Source organism: Plasmodium inui (assembly GCF_000524495.1).
Source record: "Plasmodium inui San Antonio 1 unplaced genomic scaffold supercont1.27, whole genome shotgun sequence".
NCBI lineage: Eukaryota > Apicomplexa > Aconoidasida > Haemosporida > Plasmodiidae > Plasmodium > Plasmodium inui.
Genome location: NW_008481861.1, coordinates 212417 through 236351, shown reverse-complemented (window position 1 = coordinate 236351; position 23935 = coordinate 212417). Strand labels below are relative to the sequence as shown.

Genomic DNA, 23935 nt, shown 5'->3' with positions numbered 1-23935 from the left:
ATACTAAGCATAGAATGATATTCCAATATAACTATAACAACAGTTGTACTGACGGATACAACTTAAAATTGTATTATTAGATATTACAATTACTATGTACAGACATGAACGTCCATAATGGTGTCCATTAATACTTATGGTATTCCCTCTCTAAATCAAATGTGTATTTATACAGTGCTTATGTCTTGTATCATAATAGAACATTATGAATATCCTCTTTAATATGATTCCTCTCTTAGAGTAAAACCTATCTTTGAGTCACTACCGGAATTTCGCACTTTACTGTATACATATTCCAATGGCATTACTCCTTATTTGAGAATCCTCTCTCACATTAGCAGACAGTATCGACTCGGTACAGTATGCATATTGACTTTGTCAATTCTCATTTTAAATAAGAAGCCTCATACTTCTCTAGAAGATATTTAGTGGAAAGAATGAAGACTCTTCTTATGCATAATAAAATGTCAGTACAACAGTGCATGATTGAACTGATTCATAAACATCCCTCATAAATAAATATAGATACTTCCATTAATAATTACATTAAGGCGCTGAGGTAAAATATATTAATAAAGGACTACAGTATTGCTCCTAATTCCTAATAAGGACATTTAACCCGTATGTCCCTATTTTTCATACATAAACGACAGTTGTCTTTATGTAATGTCACGGATAATAGTTTATACCCAAAATAATTAATAACTACTGCATAGATTATACAAAATAGGGCTATGCCTTCCCATATACTATCATTATAGTGATGAGTCCATTTTAGTAAAGCAAACATTCACCAGAAGATTGTTCGGACGCACTCATTGTCTCCTATATTCTTATCTGAACAGGAGAAGCGCCCATTTCTTCCCTTAGGAGGGTTGCATTCTTTCTCTAAATTTCTTTCTAATCTTCATAGAAGTCTTCCTCCCTGCGCATAGAAATAGATATACCAAGTAAATATCGCAAATTGACAACCAATGAAAAACATTTAAAATATTCTTATCAAGAATTGGGGACAAATTTTCTTGCAGGTTAATAATAAGCATGCTAACAGCCATCTGGCGGCTAATTATTTGCTTCCCTCTTCCAAGTAGTAGCAATAAATTACTGATAGTTTTGTGATTGGACACCTAAAAAATCAGCCGAATAATGTCTCCACAATGGGGGTATACAGTATAATATCTAATAGTCATAAATATAATTTTATAGGAAAAGCATGTTTATTCAGACTGCACACAACATTAATACAGAAAGGTAATCTAACAATTCCGATATAAACGATGGATTCAGCGCGATAACATTATAATCGGCATATATTGTAAGTATAAGTAGAAAATCTATCAATTTCGTATGAACTATAGGAATGCCACCAACTAATGAGCGCTATTTAGATCTGTGCACATGAAAAAGCAGATAAATTAGCACCACTATATTAATCTTCTCCCATTCTGACAAGGCTTCATAGCTCTGTCTGTAGAAAAACAGTAACAGGATCTATACTATTTATCCGCTTCCTTTCGTCTGTAGTTCAAAGTCGTGATATGAGAGTGATAGACCTTGTTCTGCATGATAAAACATAAAATACGAGCAGTCATAGTATGAATATATCAGAGTTGTTTATGAATAGCAGTAATAAGCAAGATATCTCTCGCTGCGATTTTTATTATCCTGAGATAAATACAAGGAATAATTTAATGGACGTCACGTATACATATATTTTTTAGGAGCACACAACCATTCCAACAAGCAGGTGGAATTCATAATCGACAGCATATCTCCTCTAAGAGTGGATGGAGCAGTTGTGCAGGACTCTCCGATAATCGCCTGTACTCCAGAGTCCTAGGTAGAGATTCCTTGTGGGAGGAAGGGCTCCAGGGATAAATAGGAGTCATTCTACATCTGTTGTGACATTTGAATAGGAACTTTCGAAGAATCGTAAAAAAGGAGACGTATTGTGTACCCCTTCCATAAAGAACAGATCAATAAGCAGAATTCACTAGTGAAATCCTCGAGGAGGATAAACATTCTAATATGAGAGACAACTCCTGAGCAAAAGATCTTCCAACAGTATGGATTAACATTAATATAGATGAATACGTGCTCTATAATTCGGCGCGCCATCGCTGCATGTATAACTCCCCGATTTTACAAATATATCCTATGGGAAAGGGATGAGAATGAGACAGCCAAGGAAATAACACTAGATCAGTAAGACTGCAATCCCTCTGTATATATCTCAATAACGGAAAGAGACAGAGTCTAAACATTGACTCTTCCGTATCTTTAGATTAACACGCTTAAGCTATATTAAATATGGGGAGAATAATAAACAATCTACAAATATATCTCTTATTCTATCTTCAAGGAAACCTAAGAAGACACAATACAGAAGAAATAAGAAAACGCGCCTTAAAAGAAGCCAACAGGTAGAAGATTACCACAGCGACGAGAAGATGAAAAGATAAATCCCAGGGGGGAGGACAAAACCTGGAAACGCCGAGTGCGCAGTGATGCTTGTGAGCGGCTGTTTAAGGTCAAGATTCTAAATCCAAAGAAGACAGCATTAAATGGTTAACCTTAAAGAATAGACTTTAAAGGCTGATGACAGAAGCAAAAAAAGGAAGGAGAAGCCTTTAACCATGAAGGCTGCACGATAGATCATACACGATACGGACTCGACGTTGAAGACTAAGTAATAGAGCGCAAATTGAAACCATAAAGAGTGAAGAAGAAACAATAAACAGTAACGCCACAAATTAACCCATGTAAGAACTACCCGTCCTGGATAAGGAAAGAACCTCTGGGGTGATACACTGAAATATGCCAGGACCACATCCAACGGCTCACCTTGGACCATGAGCAATAGCAAATACACATGGGCGGTACAAAGTACAGGTATAGTATTGACCGTAAACCTAGGGCGTGAGGAAACAATCCTAAACTTCATCACAGACAACTAAACCCTGAAGGTATCCCCTAAGCCATAAACAATAGAGATAAATGGACAGCCATGAGAACTAAACCATAACCCCTCAAGATAAGAAACGGAATCCTAGGCCTTAGCAGGTAGGGAATAAAATTAGACAGCAGATACAAAGACGGACCTATAGAGAATTAACTTTCGGGATAAACCGTCAAAGGTGGCAGTAACACGTAAACCACCGAACTCCCCCATAAGACATGGAAGTTGAGCCAGGGAATATGGAGTTTAAACACCAAAACATAAAACACAAGCACTACACCCTAAATCGTAAAACCCTGACAGTGGTCACGAGAAACCTAAGGCCTAATTACTGAGCCATAGGCGTCTACAATTACTTATCACACGATAGAGGTGAACAGTAGAGAGTAGAAGCAGAAACCCGGCAATAAACTTAAAGATGCGGGCGTACACGTAGAGGATAGGACCTGATCCGTAGACTCAAGGATGGAACCCTAAGGATAAAGAATAAAGCATGAATCCTAAAAATTAAGGAAGAAGAAATGAAAAGTACAGAAAGGCCTCCTAAGGAAGGACAATAAGCGAAAAGGGCGGTGACATGGATAAAGCACGGGTTCCACCCGGGCTTACCAGGTGCAGAATCAATCCGTACCGTCCCTGCCTAAAGACGAAACAGTACAGGTAAAACCTCTAAACGCCTCTGTACTATTTCCCGCTATTCCCTAAACCATAAACCCTCAGAATTACAGAGGACTAGCCAAAAACCCAAGAAGACGGATACAACAAAAACATAAGCAATAATGAGAGGAGGCTTAGACATGAACAGCCACATCAAACCCACAGATTACCCAATATCTCATGAGCAGCAGATGATGATGGAAACCAGCCGGAGCTAAAAAAATACGGCAGCACCCTAAAACTCAAACTTCCACCCCGAAGAAATCCCTGTGCAAACAAGTGCATGAAGCACAATTCATCATCACTAAACCGTAACCCCTAAATCTAGCCCCATGAACGTTAGAGCCTAAGATTTAAAGAAACGGGGCCAGAGCATAAACTCCAAAGCCTTAATCCTAAAATAGGAAGTTGAGGATTGTAGACTAAAATATACCACCTAAGGGATGAAGAATAAGAAATAGAATCTACAGGCCAAAACCGTAGCCAATAATTATACAGACGGAGACATAAGCAATCAAGTCCAAAGAAGTAAACTCTGAATTGAGATCCCCAAATATCAGGTATAACCATAAAGAATAAATATGCAGGATACCTCTGAAATCTAACGAGAAAACCCTAAAGGATGAAGTTTTAGCGAAGAAAGGGGGACCCCAGAATATGGAAAGTAGAACATAAAACGTGAACCCCCAAATCCAAGGCATTATGCCTTGAGGCTAAATAGGTAAATAATACAAAAAGAAATATAAAAACAGGAAAGTAAAGTATAAACATTAGTTCAGCAGCTTTCAGCGATAAAACAAAATCCTAAACAATAAACATAAAGCTGCAACCTGGCCCGTAAAAATACCTCCAAAAACTAAACCCCTATAGAGCAGAAGATAAAGGTAGGCCGGAAATCGTATCGCTAATCCCCCCAGTCTAAAGCCTAAACCATAAGACATGGAGTTGTGAAAACAAAACCGTAAAGCGTAAAATTCACCCCCTAAAAACCAAACTTAAAGACACACGAATAAATCGTAAGACCCAAATCGTATCCTATAGGATCTAAATCTGAAGCCTAAACCGTAGAGTTCAGAAACTTCAGACTACAGCAAACACCAATCCTTAATTATGCAGATGATACCAGAAGCTTTATAAGTAGGAACTGATGCCTAAAGACAAAGATGACAGTAGCTAAACAATGACCCCCGGAGTGAACAAGGCGGAATATAGATCACTAAGTAGAAGTCTGAGGAATGGAGACGAAGTAATAGCTTCTACATCGGGGACAGCAGGCTAGAGGTCATATCTAGAACATAAGCCATAAGTATTATGGCTAACCATACTCAAGAGAACTAAAACGTGAATAGTAAACTTAAATTCGAACCACTAAGCATAGCAACAATTCGCTGAGAATAGAAGTAGAAACGTTTGAGACGAAACCCTAAGCTTTATACCGGAGACATTAACACAATACCCTGAATCATTAACCGTAAAAATAAAACCCTGAAACCTAAGAAAAATACCATAAGACATAAACCTAAAACGTATAACCAGATGTTTAAGCCATAAACCGTAATCCCTAAAGCCATATCTCTAGACAATAGAACATGAATCCTAAATCCTAAACACTGAAGTCTGAACCCAGAACGCCAAAACCTCAAATCATCACCAGTGACGCCGAAACGCTGAAGCCTCAATCCAAGACGCCAAAACCTCAAAACATCATCCGTGAACCGTAAACGCTGAAGCCTGATGCCCTAAACCTAGAGGATGAACCCTGAAGCGTCAACCCCAGAACAAAAATCCTGGAATTATCAATTCTAAATCGTAGAACCCTGAAACATATACACTAAATCTTGAGGCGTCAACCATAAAGCCTGGAACCTAAGCCCGACCCCCTGGAAGCATGAACTCTCATCCATAAATGCTGAAGCATGAACCATAGACCCGGCATGCCTGAAGCCTAAAACCTAAAACACTAGATCCAGAAGACTAAACTATACAACATACCACTTCAACTCTAAATACTGAACCCTAAACCATAAACCATGAACCCTGAACCCTAAACCTGTAAACACTAAACCCTCCCCCTGAACCAGGAGAACAAGAATCCCGACCCGTAAACCCTGAACCCCATCCCCACTTGAACTCTCCAGGACTGAACCGATCACCTTCTCCCCTTCGCCTATATCCTTAAGCCAATCGATGGCCCCTCCCACTTGTCCGCCCTAAGCGCCTTTCTCCGTCGCGGCCTCCCCCAAATTCTATACAAACCATAAGCTGCTATCCCTGCTATAAGGACTCCTCCTATTACTCCTCCAGCTATGGTTCCTATACCCCTCTCGGCACGAGGGTCTTCCTCTTTTCCTACTCCTGGGGCAAGCGCCGAAGTTGCATTCCCCTCCCCTCCGGCTCCCATACTATCTGAAGCAGCGGAAGCTGCCGGTGGACCCTCAGTCTGGTCCTCTCCATTGGTCCCTGGGTTAGGTAAAGACGAGGCTGCCTCCTTTGGCTCCTTCTGAGGCTCCGTATTTGCTGATTGTGTTATAGTTGTAGAAGCAGAGGCTTCGGGTTCTTTTCCTCCTTCGCTGTTGACTTGGACGTTCGGATGTTCTGGTTCCCCTTCTGAATCTGTTGGGGAATTTCGTCCCTTAGAGCTTCCTCCTAATCCTGTCACGGCCTGGGCAGAATCCCCGCTAGTTCCGTCGGCTGAATTTTTGTGAGATGACTCCTCGGGTGTCTGCGCTGAGGTTTGCGCTTTTCCCAGTGGTGCCCGTGTTTGTCCTGTAGAGCTGGGTGTTTTCGGGATTCCACGAACTACTAGTGTTCTCCCCTGGTCCTTCGCAGTCTGCTCGTTGTTGCAGTTGAACTCTTTTCCGTTGACAACACAGTAATAGCTTTCACCGCGGTAAGTCGTGCTGGCTGATCTCCTTATCCAATTTCCCAATTGATACGGGCCACAGGTTGGACATAATTTTGTTAATCCTTCATATACGCTATTTATTAATCCTAACTTCATGCTGGTACATGCCTTACCGGCCTGAGTCTTCGTACATTCGCTGCCCCCCAACTTACTAACCCGCTCTTCCTTCTGCTTATACCAACTCAACCACTCCTGTGCCTCCACCTCTAGGTTTTGATCTACTTTGGTACATATCCTGTCCCTGCCAGTTAGTTTCGTGTTATCGTCCTTGCCTTGCCTATATAATCCGCTTACGATACAGAATATCAGACTATAGATGGCTTGACCCTCGGATGTACTGTTCCATCCCCCAGGTTCCCTGCCCGCTTCCTTCAGAGCACTATACCAGTCATCTCTATACCACTTCCATCTCGTAGAGTCGGACCTTTCTGGGGTGTTTTCGGCTAGTTTATCAATCTCCTGGAGTAGTAGATCTATGAAATCTGTCCAGGTTAATCTAGGTTTGCCCCATGTACCATCCCACAGTCCCGTTTTCTGATGAGTCCAGGTCTCAGACATGGACTGGGAGCCATATAGATCTCCGGCTATTTCGGTGGACCAATTGTTAATACTTGTCCAATCAGTCTTCCCTGGGGTCCATGCCAAGTTATAACAACCCATGCTTTCCTTGGAGTGCTCGCTACATCTGCCTGCTTTTGTCCTTGGGTAGTAGTGCCTGGGGAACTTCTCCTTCCATAAGGTCAACTCCCAACTCATCTTTATTTTTTCGGGTGTGAAATTTCCTGTTAGTCATCCCTAGGAATATTAATATCTGAGGGAGGCTAATGTCTTCTTGACGTTATTGAAGCTCTTCAACTTAAGCAGTCTCCACCTGCTTGCATGGTTATGACTCCTTTCGCTGGATTCTTACCGACGCCCTCCCTCTGGATATGTCGCTCGTAACATTAATACTATACTGCAAAGTTCCTCCCTCCCCTTAAAACTCCCTAATTTTTAGCTCCTACGACGCGTTCTTCATTCGGTACCTTTGGTTGTTCTCCTTCATTTCTTCCCCTGATGGATTGTTTGTCGTCCTAAGGCTGTTTTTCGGGCCCTTGTTCCCTCCTGTCTCTCGGTGTAGTTTGCCGTTCTATCGGCTCCCTTCTGGGCTGGGGGGTCTAGTCTTTATCCCCATTTCAGTCGAGATAATGTCCCTTTTGTATCCTCGCCCCTTCCTTTGTCATTAGTCCCATATTTCCTCTGCTATCTCTCCTACCTTAGCTTACTCTCCGTGGGGGGCGTGGCGATTTTTTCTACTTGGTTTTGGGGGGATTGTGTGGCTTCTGGGCGTAGAGGGATTGGGTCCTGTGATAGGCAGGTGGGGGATATCCAACGTTAACTTTCTTCTTCTGGCTCTTCTGGAGAATCACCTTACCCTGAGGAGGGGGGTCTCCCCACGATTGGTGTAACCTTCCATTACGCCATTTTCCTCCTTGAGCCGTCCTTCCTTGTCCTCTTTCTCACCTGAGACGGTGTTCCTCCTTTCCCTCTGGAACTTAACCTCCCCTTGGCTTGTCCTGCTTCCGTCCCCGGGGTCGGCTCATCGGTCATTTTTGGGGATTCACTTCCTGCGACCGGGGGGTGAGAAGCCTCTACGGCCTGTTCGATGGGTACTCTTCATAGAGTCCCCTAAAGATTCTCCCTCTGACCTGGTCCCTGTTGACTTGCCGTTACTTTCCTTACTTCACTGTCCCTTGGAGATTTAAGACACTAAAATGGCCTTCACAACTCATTACTACGTCCTCCCTTCTATCGATGAAGGTTCTGCTTCCCGATTTATAGCTCGAACCTTCTATCCCCTCATCCGATCCGGCCCTTCCTTTTGACGCTTTTGCTCCTCTGCCTTTCATATCTTAACCATTCGTCCTGACGGGGTCGCCCTGCAGGTGACTACCTGAGCTGATCCGTCGCAACTGCCTGAGGCCCTGACCCCATCCTCGCCGTTGATTCGGGTGGTACGTGCTGCTCCTCTTCTTCGGTTGGATTTTGCTGCTGTTGCCTCCTCAGAGGATTGTCTTCTCCCGGGAGGTTCCTGACTTCCTTCTTCTCTTCTATTTTGTCAACTACGCGAAAATTATGCTGGAGGAGAATATTTCGGTTTTTCTGGTTGTTTGGCTTCTGTTTCATCCGTTAGTTAAGTCGTGCACGCAGTCTAACTTAAGCTTCCGGGAGAGACTCCTCCTTAGAAGAGCTTGAGGGTTCAACTATTCAGTCTTTCCCTCCCGTTATCTATTGATTCGGAATACTTGGGTCTAAAGAACTTCCTCTTTTCTAGATCCTTGGGTTGATCTGGTGATATGACTTAGATGTTTCTTTGGATCCAGAGTATGTTCCCCCTCTCACTAGCTCCTCCCTCGTATGCAACCAGGTATCGCTGTCCAGTGGTGATTGAGATCTCCCCCCCCAGTTGCCCATTTTTTGTTGTTTTTCTGGGAGAACCCTCGCTAGTCCAGAAACCTTAACTTGGAACCGTATTATTGAGTACCGTCAGAACCTGCTGCCACTTTAGTGATGTTTGGTCCTGCAGGAGGCCCTACCTCACGACGGCGCCGATGGGCTCCGTGAAGTGGATGCCGCCCCTTACCTGGTCTCCTGTCCTGTTTAATTTCGTCGGGTCTGGCTCCTGGCTTCGTTATTCCTCTTTTTTACCCTCATTATTCCCTATTTCCTCTGTTCCCATTCCTGTCGCTTCCTCATATTCTTCTTTTTCATAGGTTGTTGGGCTGCGGAGCTATTCATACGGTTTTGCTAATTCGTGGGATCCCTGGGGCTCCTTGTTTTTTCCTTGTTCCCGTCACTCCGCTTTAAGCTCCGGTTTTTTTCCATAAGGATGTTTTCGCCTACTTTATCCTCTATTTTAACTTCTTCGCGCTATTTTGATTTGTCCGGTCCTAACCTTGTCTGGATGGGAGGGATTACAGTTAAACTTGAGCCTTTGGAGCTCCTGTTTGTTCCTTGTTACCTTCTTTACCCTTGTGAGAATTTCCTTCGCCACTAGGGCTTACACTGAATTATTATCTTGCTTTTTGTGATTGACTCTGGTATTTGTCGTTTTTTCCCCTTCCGTTCTTTCCGGTACTTTGCATTTTTCTGGTTCCCCTACAATGGAGACCTTCTCATCATTTGCTCCTATTTCTTGCTTCGTAGTTCCATCCTCCTTTCTACTGTGATATAACCGATTTGATGTTTTGATCCGGGCCTTTCATTCAGCCTTCTGCCCCTTTCGTTGAGATTTTTCTTCCTTGGTCTCGAAACTGCTCAGGCTCCTTAATTCTTTTGCCTGGTTATTCATGTTTTCTGGGCTGGTCCCTGTTGTCCTCCCGATGTCCTATTTCTATTCTTCTAATCCTTTAGGAGAGGTGATTGTGCAGTCAGCTCGCTTTATCAACCGGAACTTGTCTTCGTTAAGGGACTGGTTTTTCAGTCGGTTATGGCCTCTTCCTCCTGTTGGAGTTTTGTAGATTGATTTCAGGAGCTGGCCTACAGAGTCACCCTTGTTATTTTGGCTTTTCTTCCTTTACCGGTTGCAAGTTTTTGTCAGCTCCTTGACTTCTTCAGGGACGGGCTAGTTGATCTTGGCCTCTTCGCATGTTACTTTGTTAATCTTATTTCTTTTCTACCTGTCGATTCAGCTATGCTTGTAAAGACTCCTTTCTTCGGGACTGTTCAACTTTTAGGTTGCCATGGGAGGTATTACTCGGCCCGCCGATTACTTGATGGAAATTCCTACTTTCTGAAACTTATTCTTGATCTAGCTTCTCCAATTTCTTCTTCGTTTTTTAGACGCTTCCTTCAGTTGCTGGTCCAGAGTTCGTTATTTCTGACTACTCTGATTGAAGGATAAAGGGCTTTTGTCTATTCACTCTTTGCATAAGATAGCGACCTAGCTCTTAGTCATCTAGGCCGATTGGGGTGTCGGGGGGGGAGATGTACTGGCTGTTGGGGTCGGAGTCGTTCAATTGAGTCTGCTGAATTCTGATCCTATTCGTCCGCGAGGTTGAAGACTAATCTTATGAGATAAGTGATTACCCTTCCTTGCATCCAGACACTCCTAATAACTGCTGGGACTTTTGGGCTTCGGCTTGGTCTGCTTTCTGGCCACTACTGCCTGTCCACTTCTGACTTCCCCCTTCTATGGATTCGGTCTCTTCCATTTGTTCTTGGTTTCATTTACGAAACATCTATGACATACGAACAATTTGCAGATTGTTGGTTTTCTTTCGACTTCTTGCTGTTTTGTGTTCTTCTATGTGTCGTGAGATGGTGTTAATGGTCTTCTTCCTTCGATATAATTAGATCCTATTCTTCTGGATTGTCCTTCTTCTATTCTCCTTGGATGAGGTGCCTCTTTTTCCGCTATATCTTCCTTATATCTGGGGGGTTTTGCTTTGTTGCTCTTGTTTGTAGCGTTTCAATAATTGTGGGTTGTACAATGCACCCTTGAGTTTCTCAGTTGGCTCCTGTAGTTAGTGGAAAGTTTTACTCCTTATTTTCTAGCTGAATTTCTCTTTCCTTAGGAGAATCCCTATACTGCATCTTTCGTTTATTCCACCTACTACTTGTTTTGCCTATTGGTGACACTTAAAGGGTAGAGCTTAGACTTTTTGTTGTGGGATTAATTTGTCCTTCACCTTCTTGGAGATTGGGTGAGATGTTCTGTTCAAGATTAGCCGGAGGTGAGTTGCTGATCTTTGAGGAGTTCTTCCCTGTTGTTGCTTGGGGGAGTTGGAGTCCTTTGGCGTTGCTGGGAAAACTCTTAGAAGCTAGGGTCAGGATGATATATTATAACCCTGGGCAACCTTTTCTGATCTTGTGTCAGATCCTGAGTTGTCAACTTTACTTAATATTGGTTATTTTCCTTTTGTTGTGTCTTCGTTGTTATGATACTCATATCGATCAAGAAATACATTACACTTCCATTCTATAGTTGTACTGCCTTCTTGAACTTCTCTTGTTTCTCGTTAGGTTATCCTCCTTAAACGATCATCTAACTATACAACAAGGCTAGAGTTCAGTACTCCTGGTTTCATCCGTATACGCCCTGTTTATTATCTCCTTGTATCTCTTAGGTTCATAATGACTTCAGCCCATACTTGGGGATCTTTCCTCGGGGCGTTGGGGTCTCCTTTATATGATTCTTGTCCCTTGAGTGATATAAGGTTGGTTGTTCATCCATATTTTAGGCGCCCGGGTGTCTTGTCGTGCCTTTTTTGTGGCGTCTGTTAGCCATATGTGGCTAATTCCTCCTCTGGAGAATTTTAGAGACTAATGTGACTTGGTTCTTATAATTGGCTTCCTGCCTATATAATTGGCATGGTTGCTGTCATCCCTCCTTTACGGCCTCCCTGAACTGGTTCTGGAGTTGGGTTTACATTCGCACGTGTTGTTTGATTCTACATTGGTTTCTTTTATTCTATTTGTAATACTCATCTACTCATGCGTCTTTTACTGGGGCCAGTTCCTCTTGGTATTTTGTATAAGTCGTGACTCTGATTTGAGGCATTCATTTGTTAACCTGGCACTTGTTTGGGAGTATTAATTCCTCTTGGGTTTTGTTTGTACCATTGTTTTGGTTCCAAGCATTGTTGTTCCGCTTTTCCTTTTCTGTCCATTTGGGTGTTCTACTCGACCCTGATGGCAATTCTGTACGAGTTCGTAAATCGGTGTCCTCTAATGGGAGATGATACCTGGAGCTGTTGATTCTTTTTTGGTGATTTCTTATCTTAATCTATCTTTATAATACCAGACACATGGTGATTAATTTCCTCTCCGGATAATATATACCTAATCTTCTATAGGCTCACGTACCATTCTGAAATCACTAGGTCCGAACTTCGTTTCAGATATTATACTCGGGCGGGGATATATAGAGTTTTGTAACATAGATCAGTTAATTTGTAATTCGATTGTGCAATTAACCTTCACTTTGGTTATTGAATGTAGGAAAGAATCAAATGAAGCTCTAACTTCCTCGGGGGGTTGGGTAATCCTAGGGCTTGAGGTCTTGGCCCTTCTCTCGTTTTTGAATTACGGGATTACTCTTCTGAAATTAACGATTGGTATGAAGGTAATCATATTCCGCCTCCCTGACTTATATCTCCAGTTTAGACTTCATCCCCTTCTTCATCTGTGTCCCCCTTCTCCATTCTTGGTGGTTTCCTTGCTTTGATTTAGTCATCCTTTCTCTTGTAAGATTTTACCCCCCCTGTGTACTCCTTAGATGCCATAATGCTATTCTGCACTCGAGTGATAATATGGTGGGGGCGTTTACTTGCTGTTTCCATGGGGTTAGAGTTAGTTTCCTTTTGTAGGGATCAGCTCATATTGGTCCGTTCTTCTGGGGGGGTTACTGATATACTATTCCTTTTCAGAGTTTGGGTTCTGGCTGGGTCATTGCCTGTTGGTTGGATATAAGTCAATTCGTAGGCTGAGGATCTGGGTTCATCTATTGACTAGTCTTCCTACCCTTATTTACTATAGATTGTTTTTTTTTTATAATATCGAGGCCTACTGTGTTTTACACCTTCTTTTACTTCCGCGGGTGGGAATCTCTTTTTGCTTCGTTAGGTCATTTCACTGGTTCTCATCCTCTGTTGGATCCTGCTCTTTCCATACCCTTCGTTCTCTTGTGCAGCACACCCTGTTTCTAAAATACGTGCTTAGCGGGTTGCTGTTTTGATCCTTGCCCTTATTAATCCAGCCACTGCTTCCATAATCTTGTTTATCATTTCTTCCCCTTGACCTGTTAGTCCTTTGATATCAATCGTTTCGCCATCATTGGGTCTTGTATTGTTCTCTGCCTTTATTATAAAAGGTATATAGTACCTCATCGCATTTGCATTAAACTGCTATAAAGTTGTTGCTTTAATCATGGTATAAACGTGTCTGCAGTATGGCTTCTCTGGATCCCTCTTGCCCCATCTGTTTATTTTTCGCCTGCTTGGATAGTTGTGGCTACTTAAAGTTTGCAAGGGTTTATGTGCAAACTTAGCATTTTCCAAGAAAATGCTGAGGGCATATCTTACTGTGAAGTTGACTGGCCTATTCCCCCTGTTTCTCGGGTGGTTCCTAACTTCTCCACCTGCATTTTTCCCCGGGGGTGGGTATACTTCTCTAGCTGAGACTTCGAAGACTCCTTCGCTTTTTTCCTTACTTCTTTCCATAATTTCACTTGCGTTGGTTTACTTCGGTTTGGGGGTTTAAAATCATTCTTATCAGAGATTGGGAAGACATTTCCTTGCAAGTTAATAATAAACATCCTAACAGCCATCTTGCGACTAATTATCTGCTTTCTTATTCCAAGTAGTAGCAATAAATTACTGATAGCTTCGTGATTTAATATCTAAAAGATAAGCCGAATAATGTCCTCACAATGCGGGTATACAGTATAATATATAATAGTCATAAATAGAATTTTATAGAAAGAGCATGTTAATTCGTACTGCACACAACTCTAATACAAAACGGTGATCTAACAATTGCAATATAAAAAATGAATTCACCGCAATAACATTATAATCGGCATATATTATAAATATAAGTAAGAGATCGCTAGGTTCCGTATGAACTATGGGGATGCCGCGGACTAATGAGCGCTATTTAGATCTGTGTACATGAGGAAACATATAAATTAGCACTGCAATATTAATCTTCTTCTATTCTGACACGGCTCCATAGATCTGTCTGTAAGGAAGCAGTAACAGGATCTATACTATTTATCCACTTCCTTTCTTCTGTATTTCAAAGTCGTGATATCAGAGTGATAGACCTTGTTCTGCATGATAAAACATAAAATACGATCATTCATAGTATGAATATATCAGAGTTCTCCCTGAATAGCAGTAATAAGCATGATATCTGTCAGTGCGATTTTTATTATCCTCAGATAAATACAAGGGATAATTTAGTGGACGTCACATATACATCTAATTCCTATGAACACACAAGCCTTCCAACACACAAGTGGAATTCATAATCGACAACATATCTTCTGTAAGAGTGGATCCAACAGTTGTGCAATACTCTCCTATAATCGCCTGTACTCCACAGTCATATGTACGAATTCTTTGTAGAAGCAGGAAATCAAGTGATAAATACAAGTCCTTCAACATGGGTTCCCAGATTTCAATAAAGGAATTCAAACAATACTCCAACAAAAAACATGTTGTCTACCCATCCCATAATATCCATAGGATTAAGAAGAATTCACTAGTGACATAGAGGGAAAGAAGGATACACATTTGAATATGGGAGACAACTCCTGAGCAAAACATCTTACAACAGGGTGGATTAATATTAATATAGATGAATATGTGCTCTATAATTCCCCGCGTCATCACCGCATGTATAAATCCACGATTTTACCAATATATTTTATGGAAGAAGGATGAGAATAGCAGAGCCTTGAAAACAGCACTAGGTCAGTAAGACTGATGTTCCTCTGGCTATATCTCAATAAAGTAAACAAACAGAGTCTAAACATTGACTGTTCCGTATCTTTATATTAACACGCTTAAGCTATATTAAATATGGGAAGAATAATAAACAATTTACGAATATATCTCTTCTTCTATCTTCACAGACAATTAAAAAGAAACCATGAGGAGAATGTAGGGGAAGGCGCCTTAGAGACAAGAAAGAAGCCCACCATTAGCACAGGAAGAAGGAGATAATAAAGTAAATCGAAGAGGAGCAGGCACCACATGAGGACGCAGAGTGGGCAATGATGCTTGTGAGGGGCTGCTTAAAGTCCAAACGCTAAATCCGGAGGGAACAGCATTAAATGGTTAACCGTAAAAAATAGACTTTAGCGGCTGATGACGGAACCGGAAACAGGAAGGATATGCCTTTAACCATAAAGATTGCAGAATAAATCATACAACACAGAAACTCAAAGTTGAAAACCAATTAATAGAGCACATATCGAAACCATAAGAATTAAAGACGAAGCAATACGGGGTGGCGCCCCCAATTAATATCTGTAAAAACTAAACATGATGCCTAACGCAAAAACATTCGGGAAAATACTCTGAAGAATAATAGGACCAAATACACCGAAACACCTTGCAACATGAACCGTAACGCAGACACCTGAGCAGTGCAGCGTACACGGACGGTATAGACCGTAAACCTACAGCGTGCGAGAACCAGCCTACACTTCCTCAAACACCAATACACCCTAAGGGCATCCGATCAGTCGTACACAGTGAAACTGAATCCCCAACAATGGAATCGAAGCCGTACACCGTCAAGATATGGCAGAGGATTATAAGGCTAAGGAGATAAGAAATAAAAACCAAGCAGCAGAAATAAAGGGGCCTATGTAAAGAATTAACCGTAAGAATAGAGACTGGAGGGTGCTAGTACAAGCTAACCCACAGAACTCACTAATAACCCCTGGAAGCTCAGCCATGGAATATAAATCCTGGGGCCCAAAACATATAACCCAGACAATAAGCCGTAAATCCTAGACCCCTAAGGAGGATCATAGTACAAAGGGCGTATAATCAATGAATCTTACCGGGCTAAAAGAACTTATCGAACAGTAATAATAGACCCTAACGAGTAAAGGAAACCCCCCGATCATACTAAAGGACTTGGAGGCCTAAACATAGAGGATAGAGCCTGACAAATAAACTCAAGTGTCGAACCGGAGGGATAAAAAATAAAGCATTAATCCTAAATATTAAAGAATAGAGAGTGAGCAGTTAAACTTGACACAAGACCAACCCACCATAAACCGACAGCGCAATGCCATGAGTAGAACCCGGATGAGATAGGTGCTTACCCCCTGCAACCCAAATGCGTATAATTGAAGCGTCAAAAACAAGCAGTACTGGTAAAATATATAAAGAGAAATGTACTCTTTAATAAAGCTGCATAGAGCTGCAGCCCTCAAAATTACAGAAGCGAAATCCGGAGAAAAGCGTAACAAAGGGACAGCAGGCATAAGCCATAATGGGAAGAACCTAAAGACTCAAAAAGGAAGCCAACAGCACAGCTTAGTCAGTACGAGATAGAATCCATATAATAAGGCAAAAGCGTAAGAACTGAAAACCTACCTCTGCGATATACATTTCCAGTCTCTACGCCTAAGCATTGCATGTGCCCAGCAGTGCATGTAGAATGGAACTTAATTCGGCATCCCTGAGCCTTAAGGCAGTACCTGACGCACCATACAAGTGAAACCCCAGGAATTAAGACAACAGGAACAAGGCTCAAACTCCAAAGCATAAATCCAAAATCAGAATCTTAATCATTCGGAGGTAAAAGATACAGCCTAAAAAATGATACATAACGGGAGAGAAGTACCTGCAACAGAAATAACCAGGAATTATAAACCTCGGAGCATGAACAGTCAAGTCCTAAAGAATAATCTCTGAAGGTAGCGCCAACGTCTTGCATCCTGAACATGAAGCATAAATGTACACCTTAGGCGTGGAACCTGGACAGGAACCCCTAACAAATTGAGTCGTAATGTAGAGACAAAGCCACTAAATTATAAGCCTTAAACCAAAAAACATCGACAGGAACCCAAGGAGAATTATAAATTGAGCCTGACGAATAGAGAGAACAACAGGCACCCTCAAAAGCAGGCAATAAGGAATACAGAATAATCCAGGAAAAAGGAGCAATAACAACCGGGTCGGGGGCCTAGAAATAAGAATAGCGCCTGAAACCAACACCTGAACTCAACAGCTATAAGCATAAGCCATACAGCCTACAGAACATCCCTCCCCATAGGCCTAACTCTGCCACCCTATAATGTACACGTGCCCCTGTGAGACGAGGAACCCGCCCAACTGAACCCTGAAGTTGGATGCTTGGAAAACAAGTCCAAATCAACGGCGCTACATCCTCCACATGACGTCCCACAATATGGAAACTAATCCTAAACCATAAAGCCAAGGAATTACACCCAGACAACAAGAAAAGGAAACAACCCTAAATCCTCAGAATAAAACCAACAAATCATCAGACAGCCTCTCGTCCATGGAAGCCGAGGTCCAGAGGGATGCATGATAAAATGCAGAACCTAAACCTCCAAATATAACCCTGGACAGCTGAGAATAAGAAAGGAGTACTGAACCCAAACTCAAACAGAGCAAGATGCACGTACGATTCTGGTATAGGACCTAAGCACGAGAAATTGACAGTAGACTTACGTCCAGGTACGAAAACGTCAACAATAGGTCCTATAGTAGTGACCTATGAGGAATAGGCAATAACACATGTTGGCTAACAATCAGAGGAGAAGAACATAAATATTAAACCAAGAACCATAGCGCATGGACACTAACATAAGAAGCCTGGGATACTAAAATGTAGAAGTTCCAGAATCCAAGCCATCACCTGCACACTGATGATGAAGCCATCAAAACAAGCCTTAAGGCATAAATTCTGGACCCTAGCCTCAGCAGCATAGTACAGGTGCCCGGAATCTATCGCCGTAACATAAACCAGTGTCTCTAAACCCTAAATCTGAGGGTGGACACCAAGCAGGGCGACTATGTCAACTGACTCCTAAACCCTAAGTCAGAATCCCGTAGCCTACTGACTAAAGCACAGGAATTAAGGCAACAGAAGCCCTCAAGGTACAACACCGAGAATTCTGTCATGAAACATTAGAAGCTGAACTCTGAGAGACAAAAAGTTTAGGAAACATCTAGGGAGCCAGAATCGCTCTCATACGAAGCACACATACAAAGTTAACAACACCGGAAGGAACAAGGAGGTTACACCCTGAGCAGCCGTGGATGTGGACAAAGGAAGAAGATGCATGAGGAACAAATCATGACAAGTTCAAACGCAATCCAAACCCCTGAAACACTAGATGATGAACCCTGAACCCTAAACAAGAGGATGTCAGACGTAGGAACTAGAAGGTCTGGCCTGAAACAATGACACTCTGATCAATAAATCTGAACCTGAAGCCCATCAATCACAACAGGAAGAAGTAAATTCATGAACTCTGACTGATGGACAGTGAGCCGTAACCGTTAGACCCTAAACCGGAAGAGTTAGCCCTGAACCCTAAACCATAAACCAACACACCAAACGCCTAGAACCTAAACCCTGAATCCTGAACCTAAACCCTGAACTATCAACCCTAAACTCTAAAAACTAAACGCTGAACCCTAAAACTGAATACTGAAACCTGAACTTAAGGCCTAAACCCTCAAACCTGAACGCTAAAGCTGAATCCTGAACAGTAAAACCTCGACACTAACCTAAAAAACCTAAAACGTAATGCCTAAAAACTGAGCTCTGAGAAATAAAGCGGGAGCCTGAAACCGAATCCGAATAGGAGAACCCTTAAGAGCTAGAGCATGAACCCGTAAAGCAAGACACTAGGCCCTGAACCGTAATCACTGAGCACTTAGAGCCTAAACATAAACCCTGAGTACCTAGAGCCAGAACCTAAACCTTGAACCTTAAAGCCTCAGCATTAAGCCCTGAACGCAAATGCCTGAAACGAAGACCCTAGACCCGTAGAAGTAGAGATTGAACCATAACACCTGAGACCTGATCCATGAACACCACACGCTATTACCCTACCCCTAAAAAGTAACCAATGAACCATAACCCATAAACCTAAACCCCTAACCCCTCCCTGTTAACTCCAGACTCGTAATCCCATTTGTCCCATTCCTTCCACTGTTAAGTCTTAAGCCGTAACCTCCAAGTCAGAACCGCAGTTCCCGCCTCCGTATAATCATCAGGGTGAATGCCGGATCCTAATCACTCATGAGGAAACCACCCTGCTGAACATGAATCCCCAAGTAATCCCCAGATTCTTCCCTCCCTGGGGCCGTAGGCATTCCCACCCCTTGACCCTATCTGGTTCCCGCGCCGCGTCGAGTGGATGTCTCCCCTTCGCCCCTGTTATTAGAATTTGTCCCTGGTTATCTGCCCTTTTGGTAGCATTCGTAGGCCCCACTACCTCCTTGTTTGGTTTTCCTCCAGTTGGGTTGTATACTCGGTCCTCCGCCTCGGCGTCCTCCCTTTTTTGGTTTTCCTAACTCGCCTGTGTAACCACTGTCGCGTCAGTCTTGTTTGTTGGGTTTTGATCCCCAACTGCCGTCCAATAAGCCTCCGAGATCCCGCTTACCTGGGGTGTTATTCCTGGTTTACAGTGCCTTCCCCCCTCTTGGACAAGATTCCGCCCCTAGTCTCTATCCGGCTGCGATTTCTTCCCCCTTTTGCTTCCCTGCGGGTTTCAGTTTGCATATGGTACTCCTCCTCTTGGCATTCCCCTTTTCATAAGTAATTTGTGCCCTGATCTAGTTCTTCTCTCTGCCATTGATCCTGTTCGTACGCCTCCTCTCCTATATATGTAATAGCCGAACCCTGCGCCGACGATTGTTATCAAAAATGCAAATCCTCCCAGTACGTCCGTCAATGGACTATTGGGTGACTTCTCCGTAGCCACGGCTTCTTCCCTCAGCTGTTTCTCTGCTCTCATTAACGTCTGTTCCACAGATTCGTGTCTGTACTGTTGTGATATCTCCTGTGTTCTCTCGGCTATTTTCTCCTGCGAAGAAATATTTATCGTTGCGTATAACCGTATTGTCGTCATTTCCGCCCCTCCCTGCGGTGGAGGCCCATTCTGTTCATCCTCCTATCAGTTCGTGGGAGTTTCTCCCACGTTTCTATTCGCTGTTGACTTTTCTCCCTTCCTTTGGTCCCCTTTGTGCCTACCTGTAACTCTTCGTATTGCTCCTGTTCTCGCTCTATATATTCACAGCTCCCTTTACCCACATAGACGCAACTAGTGTCATAAAACGGCCCGCCTCCGTCTTTTGGGCTACATTGTACTCCGGTTATAACAACTCCTATTTTCTCCACAAAATCCTTCCATTTGTCGACGGTAGCTCCTCCGTTCCCTATCCTGAACAGCTGCTGTTGTCTCGTGTGTCTCTTGTTTATAAACCAATCCTGCATTATTTTCCTCGCAATGTTCTCATCACTCCATGTCTTCAACTGCTCATAGAGGTTCTGACAAATGCCTGGAACCTCGTCCTTCTTCAGTCTCTTCTGAGAGTTTAGGCTGCTTTCATAAACTCCCAGGATGATACTCATTATGTCCATACATGTCCTGAGATTCATTTGATATGTTTGTCTTCTGTATAGCCTCGTTCCGCTAACAACTTGTGTCCAAAGGTCCGTTGTGTCGCTATATGGACATTTCTTTTCATCCCTCCTGGCCATGAAACATCCCGTGCTGTCGGCATCACATGATCCGTCGCGCCACTCCTGCGGGCCGGAGGGGTTTACTTCCCAGTTGCTCATCCACATGTGTAAGGCTTTACAAAGAATACGAGCCTTTAAATCCACATTCAGCACTATATTTCCCAGATTCTTTAGTCCGCTTGGATATACGCGATTTTGGACTTCCTCCCCCCCGTCCTCCCTCGTATATCTCAGATCACACAATGTAAACTCCTCCCCACTGATTCCGGTTTCTGGGGGGGAACAGTCCGCCTCTGTCCTTATCTTTTCCATATATCTGCTCAATCCTGGACCCCCCATAGCTCCTCCTTCTTACTCTGCTCTGATATCCTACTCGCGGCAATTTCGCCACTATGGAGATATGTTTCTTCCTCCAGCTGCAATTTCCAATTTCAACTCATCCTTGAGCTCCACCCTTTGTGCCTCTCCGTTGGTTTGTCTCCAGACTGTTCCTCTAGCGAGATACGTTCCCTTGAACTTGATCGTCTTGGTTGTTTTTCTTACGTTCCAAGCTCTACCGGGAAGTTCAGCTCCTATGTCCTGTCACCTCCGCCCGAGTCCTGAGGTTCCTTAGAGTTAGGATCCCTCGTATGTTCCCTTTCCTCCTCTCCTATTTGTCCCTTAAGGATCCTTGCCAGGATCCTCCTGGTTTGGCCCCAAATCCTTGCCACTTTCCCTCCTCCTCTACTCCTCCCTCTACTTCGTTTCCCGTTCGAACTGCTTCCTTCGCCTCGGTTCTTCTCCTTCTTGTTTCTCTCCCGGTCCCTCTCCTAGTTCTCCTGCGTCTCCTGGGGCGTGATCCGACTTCTGCCTTTCCCTTTCGTCTTATTTCCTCTGCATTATGATCTGGCCCTTTCCTTTGTCTGTTATAAATACCTTCTGCCCCCTCAGAGTTCCCCTTTGGCGGTACTTGCCAAGACATGCGTTAATTGACCCTGAATACTCGGCCCGCCGTAGTCGCCTTTATTTTCCTGCTTCTAATATCCTCCTCATGTGCTGTCAGCTCCGAATACCTTCTGGGATTTGGATCACTCCTTCATATACCTCCTATACGCGTATGAATCTTGTTTTCTTCGGCCTGATCCTCCCCCATCCCTTTATTTTATCTTCTCACCTATTCCTTCTCCTCTATATCTGAACGCTTCGAGTCACTCCCTCTGCACATCGCTTGCCGTGTGCCCGGGATCCGCTCGTCTTCTCATCTGCCTGGGTGTCTCCGATTTCTCCTCGGTTGCCTATCTCCGCTCTCGCCCCATCATGTGTCCTCCCATAGTCGCGCCTCACCCGTCCCTGAACTGGCACGTTTGTTCCTAACCTTGTGCGTTATCCTCTCTAGTGGATCCTCGTTGCCTTTCTGCTACGGCTGACTTAAGATTTCCCCTGCTCGTGTTTCATCATGTGTCCTTGTCAGGTTCCTAAACGTCAACGCTCAGACTCTTGCATCCGTCCCGGAGACTTCTCCCTTCTTCCTTTCCTTCTCTCTGTTCTCCTCCCCCCTCGTAGCCGACGTGCTCCCAAGAATTTCTCAACTTATACGGAGACTCCTCGTCGTTAGCTGCCCTTCCGGTTACAGTTTCCTCTGGTTTCCGGATTCTGTCGCCGGACAGGTCCTTTCTTTGGTTTGATTCCTCCCCCCGATAAACATCTGTTGGTTGCCGCCTTCTGGTTGCTGACCCTACTGAGACTGGATCCCCCTTCCTGGGTTGGTCTCTCTTCTGCGACTCCTTGCCCCGGCTCAAAGATGTATTTTCTGGGAAATTGCTTCATCTCAGACAAATGTAACCTAACGTCTGCCTCTCCTGGAACTCCGGTAATTTCATATCTTCTTCCTATTCCGCAGCTTATGCTTATTTCTACTCATCTATCTAATGTGGGATGGTTACCACGCAGACGGCATCATTTGGCCCCGTTTTCTTCTCATTGGAGGGGCTGGCTCGGCATGGTCCCTAACTAAACTTCTGGAACTGGTCCTTAACCTGATCTCTCTATATATTCTTCCTTATTTTTCCCTTAGCCCCTGTTGGTAGACTTTGGCGAGGAACCTTTAAGAAACTTGGTTTTGGGACTCTTTCTTGGCCTTCGTTCTTCTTTATGAACTCCTCTGTCCCGGTCCTCAGTTGCTCTCCTGCTGTCCGCCCTTGGTTTCCATCTCTCTAGCAGAAACTTATACGGTAACTTCTACATCATCCAGACCTAATCCGCCCGGCTGCCCGTTCTGTCTGTTGCTGGTCTGTTTTACACTCTGCTCCTAACCGAGTTATCCTGTGACGCACGGTTATTCTGCGCTCTTATTCTGCGTCCTTTGGCCCTCTGTTCTCCTACCCTTCAGGCAGGGGCCGTCTCAAACCTATTTGATCCTCTCTGACATTATCCCATACCCCTCCTCTTCCTCCCGGGATCCTTTGGGTACCGCCCTCGAGGCTTGTACTAGCGGGCTCCCGTTCTTGCGTACCCGTATCTTGCTTGTATATTTGCACTATGAACGGGGCGGTCGTATGTATATTTTCCGCCTATGGAGGTTGCTCGCTTGAGATGCCGCTTGGTCCTTGATTCTTCTATTTTCTGTTTGGCTATGTTTCGGTTGTTGAAGTTTTGGAGCTGTTACATATTTGTCCGGGGATTCTGGTTACTTGTGTGCGTCTCTTGGGGAGATTTCCTTCCCTTTCGCTTGAAGCATTGATTGTGAGCTAGATAAGTTCCTTCCCTTCCTTCCCTAGGTCCGGACATGAGATATTCTTGCACTCTTTTTTGGACCTGTACCCCCGTGGTTGTTTCTCGGTTTTTTCGGATTTCCTTCTCGGGGCACTCTACAGTCCATTTTTTGTTCATAGATGTGCTTCCTCCCTGGTCTGGTTGTATGAGGGTGGATTCCTGCGTGACTGCGTTCATTTTAGTGCTCAGGTTTCCTTCTTGATATCACCCTTACTCTTTACTTTGCTTAATTGGATCAAGGGGCTCCCCACCGTCCCGTTGTGGTGTTTCCGTCTTTGGACTTATGTATACTCTTTGTGTCACTCCCTTCACTATCTACTTTTGGGATACTTCCTGCCTCCGCTATGCTTACTTGTTCGCTCCTGCCTTTTTCGTTTGCCCCTCATCTGAGGCCCGACTTCTTCTATTAGTGACCCTCTCCTTCCTATAGT

At 43.6% G+C, this 23935-nt stretch overlaps 5 protein-coding genes across 5 annotated transcripts; all 5 read right to left on the bottom strand.

Annotated features, from left to right (window-relative positions):
- Positions 1-5783: 5783 nt before the first annotated feature.
- C922_04696 (hypothetical protein) lies at positions 5784-7277 on the bottom strand (the record flags this gene model as incomplete). Its single annotated transcript, XM_008820275.1, has 1 exon — positions 5784-7277. One exon carries the CDS (start codon positions 7275-7277, stop codon positions 5784-5786), a length of 1494 nt encoding a protein of 497 aa, XP_008818497.1.
- Positions 7278-10450: 3173 nt separating this feature from the next.
- On the bottom strand, positions 10451-10714 carry C922_04695 (hypothetical protein; the record flags this gene model as incomplete). The annotated part of the gene is made up of 2 exons (XM_008820274.1): positions 10451-10541; positions 10590-10714. The coding sequence occupies 2 exons, from the start codon at positions 10712-10714 to the stop codon at positions 10451-10453; spliced, it is 216 nt and encodes a 71-aa protein (XP_008818496.1).
- A 2505-nt stretch (positions 10715-13219) lies between these two features.
- C922_04694 (hypothetical protein) lies at positions 13220-13723 on the bottom strand (the record flags this gene model as incomplete). Its single annotated transcript, XM_008820273.1, has 2 exons — positions 13220-13408; positions 13586-13723. The coding sequence occupies 2 exons, from the start codon at positions 13721-13723 to the stop codon at positions 13220-13222; spliced, it is 327 nt and encodes a 108-aa protein (XP_008818495.1).
- A 6056-nt stretch (positions 13724-19779) lies between these two features.
- On the bottom strand, positions 19780-21092 carry C922_04693 (hypothetical protein; the record flags this gene model as incomplete). Its single annotated transcript, XM_008820272.1, has 2 exons — positions 19780-20094; positions 20262-21092. 2 exons carry the CDS (start codon positions 21090-21092, stop codon positions 19780-19782), a joined length of 1146 nt encoding a protein of 381 aa, XP_008818494.1.
- Positions 21093-22207: 1115 nt separating this feature from the next.
- C922_04692 (hypothetical protein) lies at positions 22208-23681 on the bottom strand (the record flags this gene model as incomplete). The annotated part of the gene is made up of 3 exons (XM_008820271.1): positions 22208-22553; positions 23115-23268; positions 23423-23681. 3 exons carry the CDS (start codon positions 23679-23681, stop codon positions 22208-22210), a joined length of 759 nt encoding a protein of 252 aa, XP_008818493.1.
- Between the last annotated feature and the right edge of the window lie 254 nt (positions 23682-23935).